The 17,488-nt window shown below is 55.6% G+C and overlaps 2 protein-coding genes across 6 annotated transcripts; one reads left to right on the forward strand and one right to left on the reverse strand.

Annotated features, from left to right (window-relative positions):
* Positions 1-251: 251 nt before the first annotated feature.
* Positions 252-12,416, reverse strand: DCTN4 (dynactin subunit 4). Of its 2 annotated transcripts, XM_048057184.2 has the most exons (14): positions 12,221-12,416; positions 11,378-11,448; positions 10,805-10,983; positions 10,007-10,050; positions 8,989-9,096; positions 8,360-8,380; positions 7,360-7,433; positions 7,150-7,262; positions 5,738-5,847; positions 4,669-4,742; positions 4,207-4,261; positions 3,628-3,735; positions 3,240-3,337; positions 252-2,555 (listed from the first exon to the last, which is right to left on the reverse strand). In XM_048057184.2, the coding sequence occupies exons 1-14, from the start codon at positions 12,353-12,355 to the stop codon at positions 2,342-2,344; spliced, it is 1,404 nt and encodes a 467-aa protein (XP_047913141.2). In that variant the 5' UTR covers positions 12,356-12,416; the 3' UTR covers positions 252-2,341. The 2 variants fall into 2 exon arrangements, with proteins under 2 accessions (XP_047913141.2, XP_047913142.2); XM_048057185.2 differs by lacking the exon at positions 8,360-8,380 and having other exon boundaries at positions 12,221-12,415.
* Positions 11,499-16,871, forward strand: SMIM3 (small integral membrane protein 3). 4 transcript variants are annotated; one of them, XM_066977282.1, is made up of 2 exons: positions 11,499-11,635; positions 16,018-16,871. In XM_066977282.1, exon 2 carries the CDS (start codon positions 16,019-16,021, stop codon positions 16,187-16,189), a length of 171 nt encoding a protein of 56 aa, XP_066833383.1. In that variant the 5' UTR covers positions 11,499-11,635; position 16,018; the 3' UTR covers positions 16,190-16,871. The 4 variants fall into 4 exon arrangements, with proteins under 4 accessions (XP_066833383.1, XP_047913143.1, XP_066833382.1 ...); XM_048057186.2 differs by lacking the exon at positions 11,499-11,635 and adding an exon at positions 12,595-13,877; XM_066977281.1 differs by lacking the exon at positions 11,499-11,635 and adding an exon at positions 13,904-14,364 and having other exon boundaries at positions 15,825-16,871.
* The last annotated feature ends 617 nt before the right edge of the window (positions 16,872-17,488 follow it).

Genomic DNA, 17,488 nt, shown 5'->3' on the forward strand with positions numbered 1-17,488 from the left:
GGGAACTATGGGGAACGGGGTGGGCGAAACCATGGGGGGCGGGGAGGGGGGAACTTGGGGACGAAACCACTGGGAAGGGAGGGGGAGAGCCCATTGGGAATGGGGGGGCGAAACCATTTGGACGGGGAGGGGGGGAGCGTGGACGAACCCATTGGGAATGGGGGGGGAGAACCCATTGGGAATGGGGGGGCGCTTCTGTTTGCATGTCTGTATTTATTTTAATCGTTATTTCCCACTGAAGTCACAGGAGGCCGAGCGGCAGGTTGCTTTATTACTACACCAAGTCAAGCAGCAGGGCAGGGGGTGCCCGTCGCGGGGGTACGAGCTCACGCAGGAGCGGGGACAGACGGACAGAGGGTCGGACAGCCGGACACAGCGAGCCCCTTCCCAGCGCCTGCAGGGGGGCACCGGCTCACCGAGCTGGGCCAAGCACTCACAGCACCACAAATCAGCGACACGCCTTGTTTAGATCAAGGGGCAGGGAGCCCCCGAGCAGCACTCATGTCCCCGGGGGGCCCCGCCAACCTCAGCAGCATCCCCAGGACCCCCAGGGGAGGCGAAGTGGGGCTCAGGGGCTCCCCCAGCCCCTACCTCGTCCCCAGGAGGCTGTTTCCAGGAGTTAGTGGGGGTAGCATTGCGGTTAGTCTGGCTACAGCCGAGAATTCCCAGCTGCAGCTCGAGCGTTTCGCTATGTGGAAAGGCAGAAGAGCAGCGGACGCTAGCGCTACACGTTAACAAACACAAACCACATGTAAAGGCATGCTGTACAGCTGCGGGTAACCTATGCCAGGTTGTAAAGGGGATGCCTCGCCGCTCCGAGAGGCGCTGCAGGATCTAGCTGTAAGGCGTGCTGCCCTGGCGGGGCTGGCAGCACCCCCCCGGCCCGCCAAGGCAGAGCTCTGGCTTCAGGGGGGACGTGGCCAGGCGCACCCAGCCCTCTGCTGCGCCCAAACCTCAACAGGAGGGGAGGCAGCGTTATCCCTCCCTCCCGCACAGGGGACGCGAAACTCCAGGCTGGCAGAGCCACGTCACGAGCGCCTTTTGAGCAACTAAGCTGTAGCTGGCTGACAGTCACCCCTTCTCCGCCCCACCACCACACCAAAGCCCATCAGCAATGGGTCGTGAAGGCAAACATCTCAACTGGGAACGAAACCGGAGGCTCCCGAGGAAGAGCGCTCTCACCCACCTGCACTGCGCTGCTGCGGCTAGCTGCCGCTCGGTATCCTGGATACGCTGCTCTTAATGACTGTTGGCAGCAGGGACTGCAGCCAAGTTACGCCGCAGACCAACGATCTTTTCCCAACGGTGCAGTGTGCGCTAGTTACAGTACAATGGTCCTTCCTCCCTTACACCCCCCCCACCCCCCCACAACTGGAAAAAGACAAAGCACGAACTTGGACAACCTCTGCAGTTCCTTTTTGTACACTGGACCTAACTTTTAACTCTCCACGTTTAGTACTCTTCACTTGCTACCTTTTTTAACACACACCTATAATACCACGACTGCCAGGCAGCCTCTCAGGACCACTACCGCCTCAGCAAAGAAACGCAGCGGGCTCTGCTTTCCCAGCTTGTAATAAATCTATCACGCTACCACACCCAGCTTGCAACACAACGGGCTTACAGCACAGTTGGTCACCGCTCAAATCCACGAACACTACAGTACACTACGTTTTGAGTTTAAGGGCAAACTGATCATCTTCTCTGTGAAAAGATGTATCACCCTGGCTAAGGAAGCTACGTATGCCAGAGTCTTTTCACAAAAACAGAAGGGCTTCACGTCCGAGTGCTCCACGGTTACTTGAGGTATCCTACTAGGAAGCGGAAAAAGAAAAGAAAGCAGCATGCTGCTGGCAACAGACTTGCCAAAACGCAGCAGACCTTGCCACCTCCTAAAATGTTTGTTCGAGAAGGGCACAATTCTGTGTGAGGTGAGACATTCACTATCAAGCACGTCACATTAGGTTTGTGGGCTGACATGAAGAATAAAACAATACGGGTTCTTTTTTTTGTTGTTGTCAAAGCCAAATTCAGCCAGGAGTAGTGCAAATCTGGAGGAAGCTAGCTCTTTCTGTGCGCTGAAACACGTGCTGCAAGTTAAACTAGCCTGTAGCAGTGTAGGGAAGCAGAGCGTTAGTTAGTGGGCACTACGATAAGAAGAGAACAAATCATCCCGAAGCACAGCACCCCCACCCCGCAGCCCCCTCCTCGCGGCCCGGCTGGGGCGCGCGGCGCACCCCCACACGTCACAAAGGAGCGCTGACGGAAGGTTTCACCGGGGCGCACTCGTTCGCTGACAGTCCGTCCTGCGGCCAGCCACTGGGACACAAGTCGGGAGCTTTTACGGGAGCACTGGACCGAGGCTGAGCTCGACGTGATGGGTGAGCCAGATGACCTCGGAGATCTGATCGCCTTCCTCGCTGGGCCGGATCGGAGCAGCAAGGTTTTTAAACTCGTGCTTCATCTTAAAGCTCACGGTCACTTCGCCCTCCTCTTTCTGTGGGGTGACCTTGATGAAAACTCCTACCTTGTTGGCTTTTCTGAAGGCGATAACGCTGCAAGGCAGAAAACAAAAGAACTGGGTCAGCCAAGTTCTCAAACTATTGTTCTGAGAGACTTATGCTGGTGCCGTGTAAGAGGCATGCTCAGTTTACAGCCCGCAGGCTGCACGTGCCCTGCCAGAACAATTCTCCTGGTGTGTAGCTTACTCCCCGTTGCTCTTCTTCCAGGAGACGGCAGCCCCTCCTGCCCCGTGATCAGGATGGGGTACCCCCTTCACGCTGACAAACCCACCACATAGAACCAGCCTGCTTTGGCCACAGGAGTTAGGTACCCAGCCGTGCAACAGGGAGAGGCCGTAATATTTGGCTCAGGTTGCTCCGTAAGAGCCTGCAGAGCATATTCAGCTCTGAAGGCTGGAGGTACCTCTGTTGCACACCCTACTGCGGAGTTCTGGGCACTCCTGTGAACCCTCTGCTTGCAGAGGGGAGGATTACAAAGTATTCCCAGAGAGAATCAGTACCACCACCTGTAACTCAACTGCTGTCACAGCACACTTGCCGTAGAGGGATCGAACATCTCCTGAACAGTCCAAACCACAAACAGAAAAGATTTGCACTGCTAATCTCTGACCAAAACATATGGTCAATGTAAAAAGAAGTACCGAAGAGAGATGAGAGCAAATTACTTGGTGCCAAGTATTTAAGGGATAGGATGCCCACAGACCAGACAGCACTCACTCAGGGTCATCCTGGAAGTCTTGAGGCTCTGCCAGCTCATCATACTCTGCTGCAGCATCTTTGCCAGCCAGAATGAGCTCCTTGGGAGGAACTGCCACCTGAAACGAAACAAAGAGAAGCAGCCTTTTAGTACTCACCACCTACACTACGAGCAGGATAGAGAACTCCCTTTCTGAGGTCTGCTTTACTATGGCTTAACAGAAGTGATTCACCCTTGGCTTTCCTCTCTTATAGTGCCTAGTTACCACTCTGCCTGGGAAGTTGTATTTCTCCCTCGAGCTCTGGATCTCAGTGAACAGACACCATTTTAAAATACATTATGAGCTGATGCTCACGTTGGTGATGGTCATTTAAGCCTCCAAGGAAGAAAATCCGGAGGGCACAATACCTTGGCAGTGCTGTTGATGTTGTCAGGGTCTCCCTCCTCACACTCGAGCAGCGTGACGTGCGTGATGTTCTCCACCGGATTGGTCAAAGTCAGAAGAACTTGGCTTTCCTGGAAAGATTCAAGAATCCCAGGTCAAGAAGCAATTATTCTAAAAGTCATCTTTACCTCCACATCCTGCAACTGAAACACCTTCAAAAACTGTCTCACGTTCTCAAAGGACTGAAAGCGAAGAGCCCCGTTCTGTAAGAAGGGTGGCAATGTCACGCAGCACTCTTTTTTAATAGCAGAAATGCATGTCTTTGGACTCTAGCCCAGACACCAACCCCACACCTTTTGTTCATCAGATATTATCATGTACTTGCAATGCCAGACATCGCACCGCACTGTAATCTACTCATGCAGAGCGGCAAGTACATGCAGTGTTGTTCTGACCACTCCCTTAAACCCTGCGCCCTGTCTGCAACGAGCAGAGCCTTCAGGAAACATTCCTCACGCCCTGTAAGCTCCCAAAAAGATCCCACGTGCGCACCTCTCAGCTGTGACTCACCCTAAAACGTTTCTGGAAAAAAAAACACTGACCTTCATGTAGCGCAGGTTGGGAATGGACATGATCCTCACTTCAGGGATATAGTTCCTACAAGGAGAACAAAGCAAACGATCACAATGAACTGTGCAGCTGCATATAATCTTGGTACGTGGTCACAGGCATCCAGCTAGACATGTTCAACACTACAAGAGTTCAGCTTACGTTAAACAGATAAAGTGCCCTTTTGCTATATAAGGCTAATCCTTTTAACTCCTGCTACCACACGGGGCTGGAACAGCACGCCGTGCCTTCTTTCAAACTGAAGTCTTCAGCAGATCATGAAGCAATGTTACTGAAGATTTACCCAGATACATACAAGTGACTACGTCATTGTAAGAAACGACACAATCAATCACACAAGAGGTCAAATCAAAAGCACAAAAGAAATGGAAATACAAGGCTTTAACTAAGTATCGGTAGGCAGCTGTTTCCCCCAGCCCCTATATCTTACTTACACGGCAACCAGCTGGATCTTGAATTTGATAGATGTTGGATTGAATTCTGGTTTGCTCAGGTTATGCTCACATTTCTGGAAGCAAAGATATTTTAGTAAACACCAGAAGACAGCGTGCAGTCACAAACTGATGAATCAGAGCTGCGGGCACAGTGCCACCAGCCACAGCATTGCCCCTCTAGCACAGCGCACACGAAAGCTATCTTGGGGTGCACAAAGTCAGACTGGTGTCAAGTTATTGGTGTTTTGAAAACGTCATACCAGCAAAACTAGTGCAATCTCAGAAACACGAGATTGAGAACCAGGATGAAAAATACTCAGACACTCACTGAACGCAGCAGGAAGAAGGCACAAATAACTGCAGCCCTTTGACTTATGCTCCAGAATCCATTAAATAGCCAACAGCTGCAACCCAAGACTGATCTGCTCGTAGACTACTCTTCCAATACAGGCCCAGCCTGACAGTAATTATTTAATAATCTGCGTTTGCAAAGCATTTTGCATCTTAAATACTTACAATAATACTGCTGTTAGCCTGGGAACTAGATAAATATCCCTATTTCACTGAAAACGCAAACAGCTTTTTGAAGATGATGTAGCAAGTCAAAGGCAGAACTTGGATTTAATTCTTGCTTGCCTTCACTTTACAGCACTCTGCTTTTCCACTCTTTCTGCCTTAATTCTAGGGGCAGCTTCAGCACTCTACGCTGCCTTTCACTAATGTGTCGTTTACTGACTTGATTTTTGTCTTTAATAATAACAGTATTTTATAATGCCAACTGTACTGGCTGCCTTCTGTAATTCCTCTGCTAGGCAGAGCGCACAGACCTTTCTGCAAATCCACCTTTGGGTCTTTATCTCTCTTTGACAACAGGGCTTCCCATTTGTCATCACGTCAGAGATGTGACGGTCTCCCTTATAACCGGTAACAGCACTGAGAGAATGTGCTGGAGAACTTACAAGAACCAGAAGCATTTGAGCAGTTTCTTCTAAAACGAAACACACAGCCCATTTCCCCACAATCCCATTTCTGCGAGCCTAGAAGTGCCGTTTTGTATTTCGCCACCTACCCGACAGCGCAGCGAACGTTTGATCAGGAGATGCTTGTGACGCGGGTAGAGCTGGGAAGCACAGATCGGCTGGAAATCGGGCTGCAGCAAACGCTGATGCAGGGTCGTCACTGGGTGCACAACGGAAAACAAACCAAATCCACGTCTTACCCAGGCACTGGAACTCAAGCCAGGTTGTAAGCGTGTGCTGTGCTAACTGCAAGCGTGCAGTGCGCTGCACAGAAATTTAATTTCACCCGCACCCACTAATTCAGAAGCCACTGGTAACTGTCACTGTTCCTAGCAGCGAATGAACGGGAGGGTAAGAGGTGTAAAAAGGGCTGCCCTGACTGGGCACGGTAACGTTTGTACAATACGAGTGCCAACCCAGGAGAAAACAAGAAACCGTGATCTGTTTTTGAAGCGCAGCTGAGATGACAGCAGTATTTTACTGTCATCTAGAAAATAAATTACGCTTTTGCAAAGGGCAAATCAGTTTTCATAGCTTTGTTACTGTCACGGCTGGGCACTGCACAAGTAGAACATCTAGCTTCTCAGCAAGGAGCTTGCATAATTCAGACCCACGCAAAGAATTAGTGACTACACAGCTCCTAAGGCAAGGAACCACAGTGGCCAAACTCTCCGTGGGTTTCTCCCCAAAAACAGGCTCTTTGTGAATATCCCAGTGCCTAACAGGCAGCGAGCCACCTGGCAGCCTCCCTGCCAGGGAACCACTGCAAGCTGTCCTCTCCACCAGCACCTTGTTTTCACAACACTGACAGAGTCTTACGACAAAGACGATCTGCCTCTCTCCAAAAAGCTTTCATGAACTAATATCGGTGGACTCTGTGGTCCCACAGAACTACTGAGGAAACCTGACCTGCTTAAAGCCACCTCAGCGGGAAGCCCACATAGCTTCCTGTACCCACTGTTTTATCCCATTCACTCCCCAGTTTTCTGGGCCAATTTACAATATTTGCTGATTAAATCATGAGCCAACTAAAGCGTACGCAAGCTGTTCCAAGCTGATGTCAAAATAGTGCACAATTGTTACTGAACAGGCCAATTAAAGTGCCAACTCCCCAGCAGCACAACCACTTCCTTATTTCCTGCTCGTATTTGAAAAACGTCAGCCCTTTTCTCCATCCAAATGTTGACATTTTGCAAGCAGAGAAACTAAGACCAGCAAAGAAATGGAACAATAGTAAAGAGGCCTGATGTTTTTGGCTCTGAGCTTTCCACGTATAATACAAAGCTGGGCTGCAATCAAAATTACCATTTAAAAGGTCCCCCCCAAAAAAAATCACACCATTTCAATGACAACATAAAAATTACTAAAACCTTGGAGCACTTGGAACTCTACCGGCAAGTTTCCAAGCACCGCCCACGTTATAAAATGGAATGGCAAAAGCGACAGAATATTAAGGTATTACCCTCTGTCAGATTGATTGGTCTGGTGTAGTAATCCTCAGGAAGAGGTTCCACTTCTTCCACTGCATCAGCTGGCTCAATCTTGATCTCCTTTTGGTCTTCTCCTTCTTTCAGACTGACGCAAAATAAGGGAAAGTTTGGTCAGAGAGAACACCTCCTATCCTACACCTCCTACCCTTCCCAAAAAAAACAACCCCAACCCAGAAACTCACGAGAGTCCAGCGAGAGCACTGATCGGAGCGCCGGGCCTCTGGCGTTGAAGCCTGGTTCCCAGGCCATATTTGTCCTACAGGAAAAAAAAAGTGCTGTCAGAAAAAAGGTCTGCTTCCTGCCAGGACAAAAAGACCTACTGCAAACTCACCCTTTAAAACTGCATGACAAGCATAGGGGAACAAGCAAATTAAAGCAAAAAGGGAAAGGTATTCAAGGTCTCTCGAGATCATTTTTCCTGCTCAAGCTGTTAGTAAGGAGAAAATTACCACTACACTGCAGATTGGAAGAGACAGGTGTGTGTGTACTGCTTATAATTTTTTTCTTTCTTCCCTTAACTACCAGCCTGCGCTGCTGACATGTTCTCTGTACTGAGCAACTGCACGTCAGGTAGCGCAGAATGAGAGTTCAACTGCCTAAAAACTGGGTAGACGTGGGCTTGTGTCCATCTGAGGTGCTCTGCAGCACTCCTAGAAGCAGCCGGAGCGCTCAGCTTCCTACGAGCCTTGTTACCTGTAGGTCTGACTCTCTCACCAGGCACCACCAGTTGGCAGGAACAGCTGAGCTGCTCCCCAGCTTTCTACAGCTGAAAAGCACACAAGACGTTTGGAAGCAATCCTCCTTCCGGGCAGAGCTGGAAATCCAATTCTCACCAAATGAGAAATGTGAGCGTCAGCCCACCCTGGTGATTCTTCAAGGATCAGAAGACTGATGTTAGTGCCACGTCCCTCCGGCAGATGAGACAGCTGCGTCTTGGCCAGGCTTTGTGAAGGAATGCTTTTAAAACGTACGCTACTTACCCAAAGGCACTGCCTGCTTCTGAACTAGTAAGCAGTACTTTTTGTAACACGTTACCCTCTAACTAGTTAGCCTTCGGGTGCCTTTGTTCTAGGCACCTCCAAGTCAGAGGCCCTGAGGCCAGGTGACGAGCAGGATACATCACTGCCCTTCAGTTGGTACCGTGAGAGCTTTAACACCAGCAGAAACCGGGAAAAGACTTACCACTACGTGTATAGTGTGTTGCTGTGGAGAGCCCCCAAAATAGCAGCAGGTAGCAACGGAGACAAAAAATGCAGCCATAAGACACAAGCAAGGGCACAGAGCAGGCACAGTTAATTGAGAAGTAGCAAGCATACGCAGTCACCTGGCTGAACAAAGTAAGCATTTACCTGGCAGTTACAATAAATAAGTTATTCAGGCCACAATCGAGTGTTAAGGTTCAGTTCAGTTGAGATTTCACGCAGCAAAGCGCAGGACAATCCTGATCTGTTACTGAGCAGTGGTATGAAACTGTCCTGAGAGCTACCACCGGTATCAAGGGTGCAGTTGTGCTGCGTTTCACTGCTGGGTAACGTATTCATTCGCATGGCAGCTACAAACCCTTCTGGCGCTATCAGAGAGGACTATCAGAGAGTGAGGCAACGCAATACACAACGATGCGTGCAAAACTACTCGTCCCCAAAGAAACCCAAGTGCCCTAGCGTATTTTCTTCATGTTCTCAATTAGGAAAAAAAAAAAAAAAAAAACAAAAGCAGAGCAGCCCTATCATGCTACCACTCATCTAATTTTCCAAGCTGCTGCTGCTGCGCATCGCTTCTCCTGTGCTGACAGCACGGTGCTCGCAGCTCACCGAGAAGGCCAGCGGCATGTAGTTTCGGCGTCGCACCAGCTTCTTGCGGTCCCGCTCGATCTTCTCCTTCTGAGCCAGCTGCTGGTAGTACTCCACCAGCTTGTTAATCTGGAGGGATCAGGAGGAACAGATACACGGTGAAAGGAGAACAAATGCCAGACCAGCTGCAGAAGCCGGCGTGTCTTCATATTTCTTAATCCACACTGCAGTTCACAAACTGATGCTCCTTTGGGAATGAGGCCCGTCAGAGAACAGCACCTTAGTCTGATTTTGCAGTTAGGTAACTGAGACTTGGCTCACACATTTGCCACGACCGGACAGCATAACGTCGTGTGGTCAATAAAAGAGCAGTTTGCTTTAGTGCTGCAATCAGCATCTCCCCACCCAGAGGCTGATTTATGTTCAGTGCAGAGCCCTAACTGGTGACAAGGAAAGGTCACAGAGGTGCAATTCTGTTTTCCAGATCCTATAAGCACTGTCAAGAAAACAAGTTCTATTCACGTGAAGAAAGCCCACCAAGCATACTGCATGATAGTAACTGGACGTAAGCCCCTTTTAGATACAAGTCTTTTCTTCTCCCAAAGCAGCCTGCACACTTTTGAACTTGATTGCAGTAGGAGTTTTAAATGGAGACCAGTAAAGCAAAATCTGATGTGCTGTCACAGGTCAGCAGCACTCTCCCTTAGCTAGCAGCCTTCCCCACATTTTCCCAACTCCCCAAGACATACGGACACAACATGCTCATGAGTTTCATTTTAACAGTGCTGCTAGACATGATGTTTGCAACCGAGTTTCTTCTGAACAACCAATTTCATACCATGACATCCATGGAAGAGCCTCTCAGAGGCCTTTCTTCCACTGAATTCAGTCAAGATAGAGATCATGAGCTGGACCTGCCATCCGAAGAATTATACAGGTGCAGAAAAAGCAATTAAGAGGGCTCGGCACCTCTAACAGCTCTTTCTAGCTGATGCCAGCTGATCCAGCCTAAGCATGGCCTTCTCCTTCACTCACTCACCCTCTGCGTGTGGGGATTCTCCGGTTCCTGCCAGCCACCACTAGCTGCATGAGAAAGAGAAAGAACAAAGCCCTCAGGAGAAGATTTCTTGATTCCACACAGAAATCACCAACACCCAACTGCCTTGGACCTAGTAATGAAATATGACTTTCCCTATGCTCACTACACTTAACATTACAATTCTTCAAGTTCATACCTGCCCAACTATATACCTCCGAAAGCTTTTCCCAGGCAGGTTTGGGTTGAAGTCACTTGCCCAGCTTTTATATTGTGTTTTTACACAACTGCTGCTTGAGAGATACTCAGAACAGCACCCGGCAGTGACAGATGCTTTCTGCATGCCTTACACATCAAGAAATAGATAAAAGCTTTGTTCCAGTGCTGTCATTAAGAGGAAAAAAACAAGTGTGCCTTTGAAATAAGCCTAAGTAAACAAAAGTGACAGAAAATAAACTAGATTTCTATGCTGTTAGACCAAGCAACTTCAAAGACTCTGAAGGTATACGAGCAAGCTCTCCAGAATGGGGAGTGCCGACCAACTGACAGAGCCCCGTGTTTTACAGCTTCCTCACTAGTCAGGCAACACGAGCCTGGAAGCAGGCCAGATGTTACACTCACTCAGCTCTGCAGTCAAGACTTCACAGACAAGTCATTTTCCTGTGAATTCCCCAACTGTGACTCAAAACCTAGATAAACATTAAATTTATCATACGGCCAGAAACCACCTTTGATTATCTTTTAACTTCCGAAAGACACTGGACTCCTGCTGTTAGCCTCGTGTCTTTGCCTGTCACTTACCAACAGACTTATCTGCCATGCCCACATCCCGGGAAGTCCAGCGGCAAAACCCACAGGCCAGGTAATACGCTTTCTTCATTGTAGTTTTGGCTGGGTCATCGGGGAGCGGAGCAGGAATACTGGTGGCCCGCGTAGAAAGGGTGTGCATGCAGCAGGGGCAGTCAAAGCAGTTGGCGCACCTGGGAAGAGGAAAGCCTACATATGAGAGTGATCTGACAAGGTCCAAATGCAGCCCACAGGCACAGGGGAACGCTTTCAGCAAGCAAATCACGATTAAAATAATAGATCTTCTCATCTAACACAGCAGTACTAGAGGAAGGGAGGAGTTCAGAGTCCATGTAGGAATGGCAGCAATGAGAAACGCTGGGTGATAGAAAGAACGCTTCTCTTTGCGGTTTGAGAGCAGGTCACCAAAAAAAGGAGAATGTCAAGAATACATGGCACATCACGGACGGACACTTATTCCTCTAACTGACTAAAATGTGGTAAGTGATGTGTTTTCTGAGGAGAGCTTCGGGTACACGTGTTCACAACGTACGGAAGAGGCCGGCCCTGAGGAGAAACCACCCTTACCTATTCTTTTTCAGCTTGGCTTCGGCCGAGGGCATGTTTTCCAGGCAGCTGGGGCAGTAGTGCGAGTCCACCTGAGGAAGAGCACAGGCACGTCGCAGCGCGCGGGCATTTAACGAGGCTCTGGGTCCGGCAACGGGCCGGGGGTATTCGTGGTGACTCGGATCGCCCCTCTCAGCCCCAGCTGATGCAACCGACGTCAGCCCCTCTCAGCCCAAACCGCTGTTTAATGCCATAAGCTGGGAGGCTCCTCAAAGCAAGGTGCTTAAACCAACCGTGAAGGGGCGGGCGCGGCCTGACGCGGGCCTTCCTTGGCCCCCAGGGGCTGCCTGGGCCGGTGCAGGGGCTCCGTGAGGCGTTTCCCGTTTATTTGTGCCGTGACTGTGGCAGGAGGCTTTATTGAACCATTTTCCCTTTATTTTTCACAATTATCGGGCCCTTGGTCACCCACCGGGCCAAACCCCACACATTTCACAAGCGCCCCACGTCTGCCCCCAGGCTAATTTAATTCAAATTAATTAACGTTGCGGCAATTAGCCAAGAGCAGGCGACGAGACCCCCCCCCCACCCTGTCACACCCCGACCCCCCTCAGACACTGCCCCTCCTGCAGCTCCCGCCCCTCCCGCCCGCCTCCACCAATCACAGCCCTCTCCGCGCAGACTGACGCGAGCTCACAGCCAATCCGGCGCCAGGTCCCTCCCCCTCCCACACCCACCGCTCCCCGCGCTGCGCCCGCCCCCCGAGCCGCGCCGCCAGCCAACGGCGAGGCGGGATGACAAAGAGCGACGGGCGAGGCAGCCAATGGGTGCGCGCGGAGGGCAGCGGCCCGGCCGGGCCGGCGTTACCTCGTGCGAGACGCACTCGAGGGAGCGGAGCTCGCTGCAGTAGCGGCAGAAGTACAGCTGCGGCAGCGGCGCCCGCAGCTCCTTCTCGCCGCGCACCAGGTACAGCACCCGCTCCGACTGCAGCAGCGACGCCATCTTGCCGGGGGGCCGGCCGCCGCCGCCGCGCGCCGCGCCGCCGCGCTGACGTCACCGCGCCGTTGCGCGCGCGAGCGCGAGCGACACGTCACCGCCCCGCCCCGCCCCCTGCGGGGGTGGAGGCCACGTGACCAGCGGGCGGTTAACCCCTGCGGTGCCGCGGGGGAGTGGGGGGCGGTGTGCGAGGGGTTGTGCAACGTGCAAGGGGTTGTGCAAGGGTCTGTGCGGCGTGCAAGGGTTTGTGCGAGGGTTTCGGCTGTATCCCAGCTGTGCCAGCCCGTGGGCACCACCAGTGCAGTGTGCAAGGGCTTGTGCAACGTGCAAGGGTCTGTGCAGCGTGCAAGGGTTTGTGCAAGGGTTTGTGCAGTGTGCAAGGGTTTGTGCAGTGTGCAATGGTCTGTGCACGGATTTATGCAGTGTTCAAGGGTTTATGCAAGGGTCTTTGCAACGTGCAATGATTTATGCAAGAGTTTGTGCAGCGTGCAAGGGTCTGTGCGGTGTGCGATGGTTTATGCAAGGGTCCGTGCAGTGTGCAAGGGTCTGTGCAAGGATTTGTACAGTATGCAATGATTTATGCAAGGGTCTGTGCAACGTGCAAGGGTATGTGCAGTGTGCAATGGCCTGTGCACGGTCTTATGCAGCGTTCAAGGTTTTATGCAAGGGTCTTTGCAATGCGCAATGCTTTAGGCAAGGGCTTGTGCAGTGCCCAATGATTTATGCAAGAGTTTGTGCAGCGTGCGAGGGTTTGTGCAGCGTGCAATGGCTTATGCAAGGGTCTGTGCAGCATGCAAGGGTCTGTGCAGCGTGCAATGGCCGTGCAATGGCCGTGCACCACCTGCATGCCCTGTGCAGCATTGTGATGGCCGTGCACTGCTGCCAGGCGTGCGCCTGCCCAAGCGGGACCTGGTGGCACAGGGTGCACATGGGTAGCGGTGTCCCCACCTGCCCCGTGGGGTCTGCGTGGGCGCTGCGGGGCACGGCACTGCCCGTGGGGAGGAGCAGAGCAGCGGGGCCCCCCCCGGCCGTGCCCACGGGCGGCTCCTGCATCGCTCGCCTGTCCCCCGGGGCTGCACGAGGGTGCCCGCGTGCTGCCGTCCCTTGGGGCCGCGCCGTGCTAGGACGTGATGGGGACAAAACCAAACCAGATAAGAAGCAGCAGCCCCTTCTTGTGGGGTCTGCCGAAAACCCCTCAGCGCTCGCCGGGTGCTCGGAGGGCAGAACTGGCATCACGGCTCGGCTCCTGGGACCACCACCGAGGCTCCCTGCGCGGCGTCCTGCAGCGTCACCTCGTCCCCAGCCCCGTCCCCGGCCTCTGCCTCTCGGCGCAGCTCCGGAGGGAAGCCGCGAGGCTTCCTCTGCGTGCCGATAAGGCCCCCGCCGGCTTTATCTGACGGCAGCAGCCAGCACCGGCCCACGCTCCGTGCCCTCCTGCCCCGGCCGCCGAGCGCACGTGGGGCCTCTCCTGCTGCGTGGTGCCGGGCAGGGCGGCGCTGCGTGGCGGTGCTCAGCCGCGAGACGTCCGGTACTGCGTCTGGCCCCGCACCTACCCCTACAGCTGTCCCCACGTCTGTCCCTGTGTCCCCACGTCTGTCCCCACGTCTGTCCCTGTGTCTATCCTTGCGTCTGTCCCCGTATCTGTCCCCACGTCTGTCCCCGTGTCTGTCCCCACGTCTGCCCCGTGCCCAGCCCCACATCCAGGCTCGTGTCCGTCCCCGCATCCCTCCCCACGTCTGTCCGTGTGTCTGTCCCCACTCCTGTCCCCACACCCATCCCGGTGCCCACCCCGCACCCGGTGCTGACCCCGGCCCCCCAGCTTCGGCTTCCCCCGGCCCCCCCCGTGCTCCCCCTGCCCCCCCTTCCCCTCCTCTCCTCCCTGTCCCTGCCCTCCCTCGCCCGGCCCCATCCCTTCCCCTTCCCTTCCCCTCCCCGCCCCGTCCCTCCCCCTGCAGCCGCCCCGGGACCGGGCAGGGGCACGGGGCAGGACGGGACGCGATCGCTCCCCGCTGCAGGTGAGGGCCCGGTACCGGCCCCGGGGGCTCCGGGCACCGGGGGGGGCTCCGGGCATCGTCCCCGGGGGGCCGCGGGGCAGCCCCGTGCTGCTGAACCCCCCCCCCCCCCCCAAAACGCGTGTCCCCGGGGGCACCCCCAGCACGGCGGGGGCAGATCCGGATTGTTCCCCCCGGGGCTGGGGCTGGGGTGGGGGCTGGGGTGGGTGCTGGGGCTGGGATGGATGGGGCTGGGGTGGGTGCTGGGGCTGGGATGGATGGGGCTGGGGTGGGGGCTGGGGTGGGTGCTGGGGCTGGGGTGGGTGCTGGGATGGGGGCTGGGGTGGGTGCTGGGGTTGGGATGGATGGGGCTGGGGTGGGTGCTGGGGTTGGGATGGATGAGTGCTGGGATGGGTGGTGCTGGGGCTGGAATGGGTGCTGGGACTGGGAGGGATGGGTGCTGGGTCTGGGAGGGATGGTGCTGGGATGGGTGCTGGGATGGGTGATGATGGTGCTGGGTTGGATGGGTGCTGGGGTGGGTGCTGAGTCTGGGACGGATGAGCACTGGGGCTGGAATGGGTGAGTGCTGGGATGGGTGGTGCTGGGATGGGTGGTGCTGGGATGGGTGGTGCTGGGGCTGGGAGGGATGGGTGCTGGGGCTGGGATGGATGGTGCTGGGATGGGTGCTGGGAGGGATGGTGCTGGGATGGGTGCTGGGATGGGTGATGATGGTGCTGGGATGGATGGGTGCTGAGTCTGGGATGGATGAGCACTGGGGCTGGAATGGGTGAGTGCTGGGATGGGTGGTGCTGGGTCTGGAGTGGGTGCTGGGACTGGGAGGGATGGGTGCTGGGGCTGGGATAGATGGGCACTGGGACTGGGATGGATGGTGCTTGGATGGGTGCTGGAATGGATGGTGGTGGGATGGGTGCTGGAGCTGGGATGGGTGCTGGTGGTGCTGGGATGAGTGATGATGGGTGCTGGGGCTCGGATGGGTGCTGGGGCTGGGATGGATGGTGCTGGGATGGGTGCTGGGGCTGGGAGCGCAGCCCACACGTGCTCCAACCCCGAGCCCCCAGTTGGGGGGTGGCACCACCCCGATGCCCTCCATGCCCCGGTGCCCTCCCCGTTAGCGAGCCGTGCTGCTAATTAAGCCATCGCTAATTAAGCCATCGGCTACGTGACTCAGCGGGGAGCTGCGGGAGGGGCCGGGAGGTGCGGGGGTGCTGTGCCAGGGGGGTTTTGGGGGCCGGTTGGGGTGCCCGAAGCAGCCACTGCCCCCCGGGAAGCTTCGTCCCGACCGCGTCCATCCCCTGAGTCCGGGCACCCGCTGCTGGGCTGGGGCAGTGCCCTGGGGGCAGCGGTGGGACGCCCGCCCGCCTTCATCAGCTCCTTTAATTGCAGCAGCAATTAGCAGGGAACTTGCTTGCTTTTTTTTTTATTTTTTTTTTATTTTTTTTTTCTTCTCCTGGGCTTTCATCCAGCCGCATCAGAGCACGCCATAAATCCCGAGCTTCCTGGAGGAGCTTTGGCCGAGGCTTTGCGCTCTCCAAGGAGCCCAGGCTGGACGTGATCTCCCCCGGGGAGAGCCACGGGGTGCTGAGCGCCCCCCAGGGAGCGGGGAGGGGGCAGCCCGCTCACCCCCCCCACACACGCACACACACCCCTCCCTTTCAGGATGGACCCCCACGACCCCACCGCCCTCCCCAAGCACATCCTGGACATCTGGGTCATCGTCCTGATCATCCTGGCCACTGTCCTCGTCATGACGGCCCTGGTGCTCTGCCCGGCCACCGCCGTCATCATCTATCGGGTGCGGACTCACCCCACGCGCAACAGCATCGTGTGAGCCTTTTGGGGGGGGGGGTTGGGGGCCTGGGCCCCCGTGCCGTGGGGCACCCCCAGGGCTGGGCACGAGACGATGGGGCAGGAGCCGGGCTGAAGGCACCGAGCGCCCCGGGAGCAGCGGGGAGGCTGTGCCCCGGAGATGTGCGACTGGGGGGACGTGGAGATGACGCCTGGACGGAAACAGCTTGGTGCCGTGGTGCTGAGCTCGCCTTTGCTGGTGACCCCGTCCCCTCGCAGCAGCGTTATCCCCCCATCGGGACCCTCCCTGGCGTCAGCAATGACCCTAAATGCCCAGCAAAGCTGCTCCCTCCTGGGAGTCCCAGCTCTCGGGGTGCTTGGAAAAGAAGAGCGGAAGCAAGGCGACAGATGCAGCTTCTGGTTGCGCATCCAGAGACTCTGCTAAAGAGTTGGTGAAAGTGCCCGTCCCATCCGCGGGGCAGAACAGCAGCTGGCTCCAGCTTTCCCACGTCCCAGGTGTGAGCCGAAACCGCAGGAGAACTCCGTGGGGCGCTTGGGTCCTCCGCATCTCATGGGGTTGAGGAGCGTGGGCAGCCCGTGCCCGCGTGCCCCTCGCCTGCCCCGCTCCCTGTGGCACAGGCAGCAAAGGGGGCTCCTGCCCAGGCACAGACCAGGGCCTGAAAAGCTCTTGGACTGCTAGAAAATAAACAGGACTTTACTCCGCACGTGCGTCGTGCAGCTCTGTGCGCGCTGCGCTTGGTGTCCGGGCGCACCGCGGGGTCCCCTGGGTCCTTACCCTGGCTCCTGCGGCACGAACCCCGCGCAGGGGCTGCCGGTGCCCCGGGGGCTTTCTGGTGGTGCTGAGCGCGGTGCGGGGCCGGGGCCACGTTTCTCGGGCGTGGGCGACCTGCGTCACTGCCCCCCACGGGTGCCCCGGCTCGCCCGCAGCCCCGCGCGTGGCTCGACCGCATCCCGGTGACTCAACGCCAGCGAGGCCGCGAGCCACGGGCTGAATCGGGCTGGGATGTGGGGAACGCGCCCGTGGCGCTGGTGGGAAGCGGGTTAAACCCCGGTTTCGCAGCTGAGGAGTCAGCCCCTCGGTTGATGAAGGCTGGAAACGGGGCTGGGCGGGGGGAAGGAGCCGCTCAGGGAGCCCGGCATGGGGATGCGCACCCTGGGTAGTTTTTGTTCCCGGCTCTCCCATCGCCTCCCCTCCGGAGTCGCAGCGCTCGAGGTTACACCCGGAGTTATTTGTCCGACACCCGGCGCTGGTTGTCCTTTGTTCCTCCCTTCTCCCTCCCTCGCTGGCGCACGCGGTGCCGGCAGCTGGAGGCGATTACGC

The sequence above is a fragment of the Anser cygnoides genome, chromosome 14 (assembly GCF_040182565.1).
Source record: "Anser cygnoides isolate HZ-2024a breed goose chromosome 14, Taihu_goose_T2T_genome, whole genome shotgun sequence".
Taxonomy (NCBI): Eukaryota; Metazoa; Chordata; class Aves; order Anseriformes; family Anatidae; genus Anser; species Anser cygnoides.

Coding starts and splice junctions, on each gene's coding strand:
- DCTN4 (XM_048057184.2), bottom strand. CDS start 12,355: ATGGCGTCGCTGCTGCAGTCGGAGCGGGTGCTGTACCTGGTGCGCGGC. Junction 9,097..10,006: donor AGAATCCCCACACGCAGAGG/GTGAGTGAGTGA, acceptor TGATCCCTCCAG/ATTAACAAGCTGGTGGAGTA. Junction 5,848..7,149: donor ACCAATCAATCTGACAGAGG/GTAATACCTTAA, acceptor TTGTGCACCCAG/TGACGACCCTGCATCAGCGT.
- SMIM3 (XM_066977282.1), top strand. CDS start 16,019: ATGGACCCCCACGACCCCACCGCCCTCCCCAAGCACATCCTGGACATC.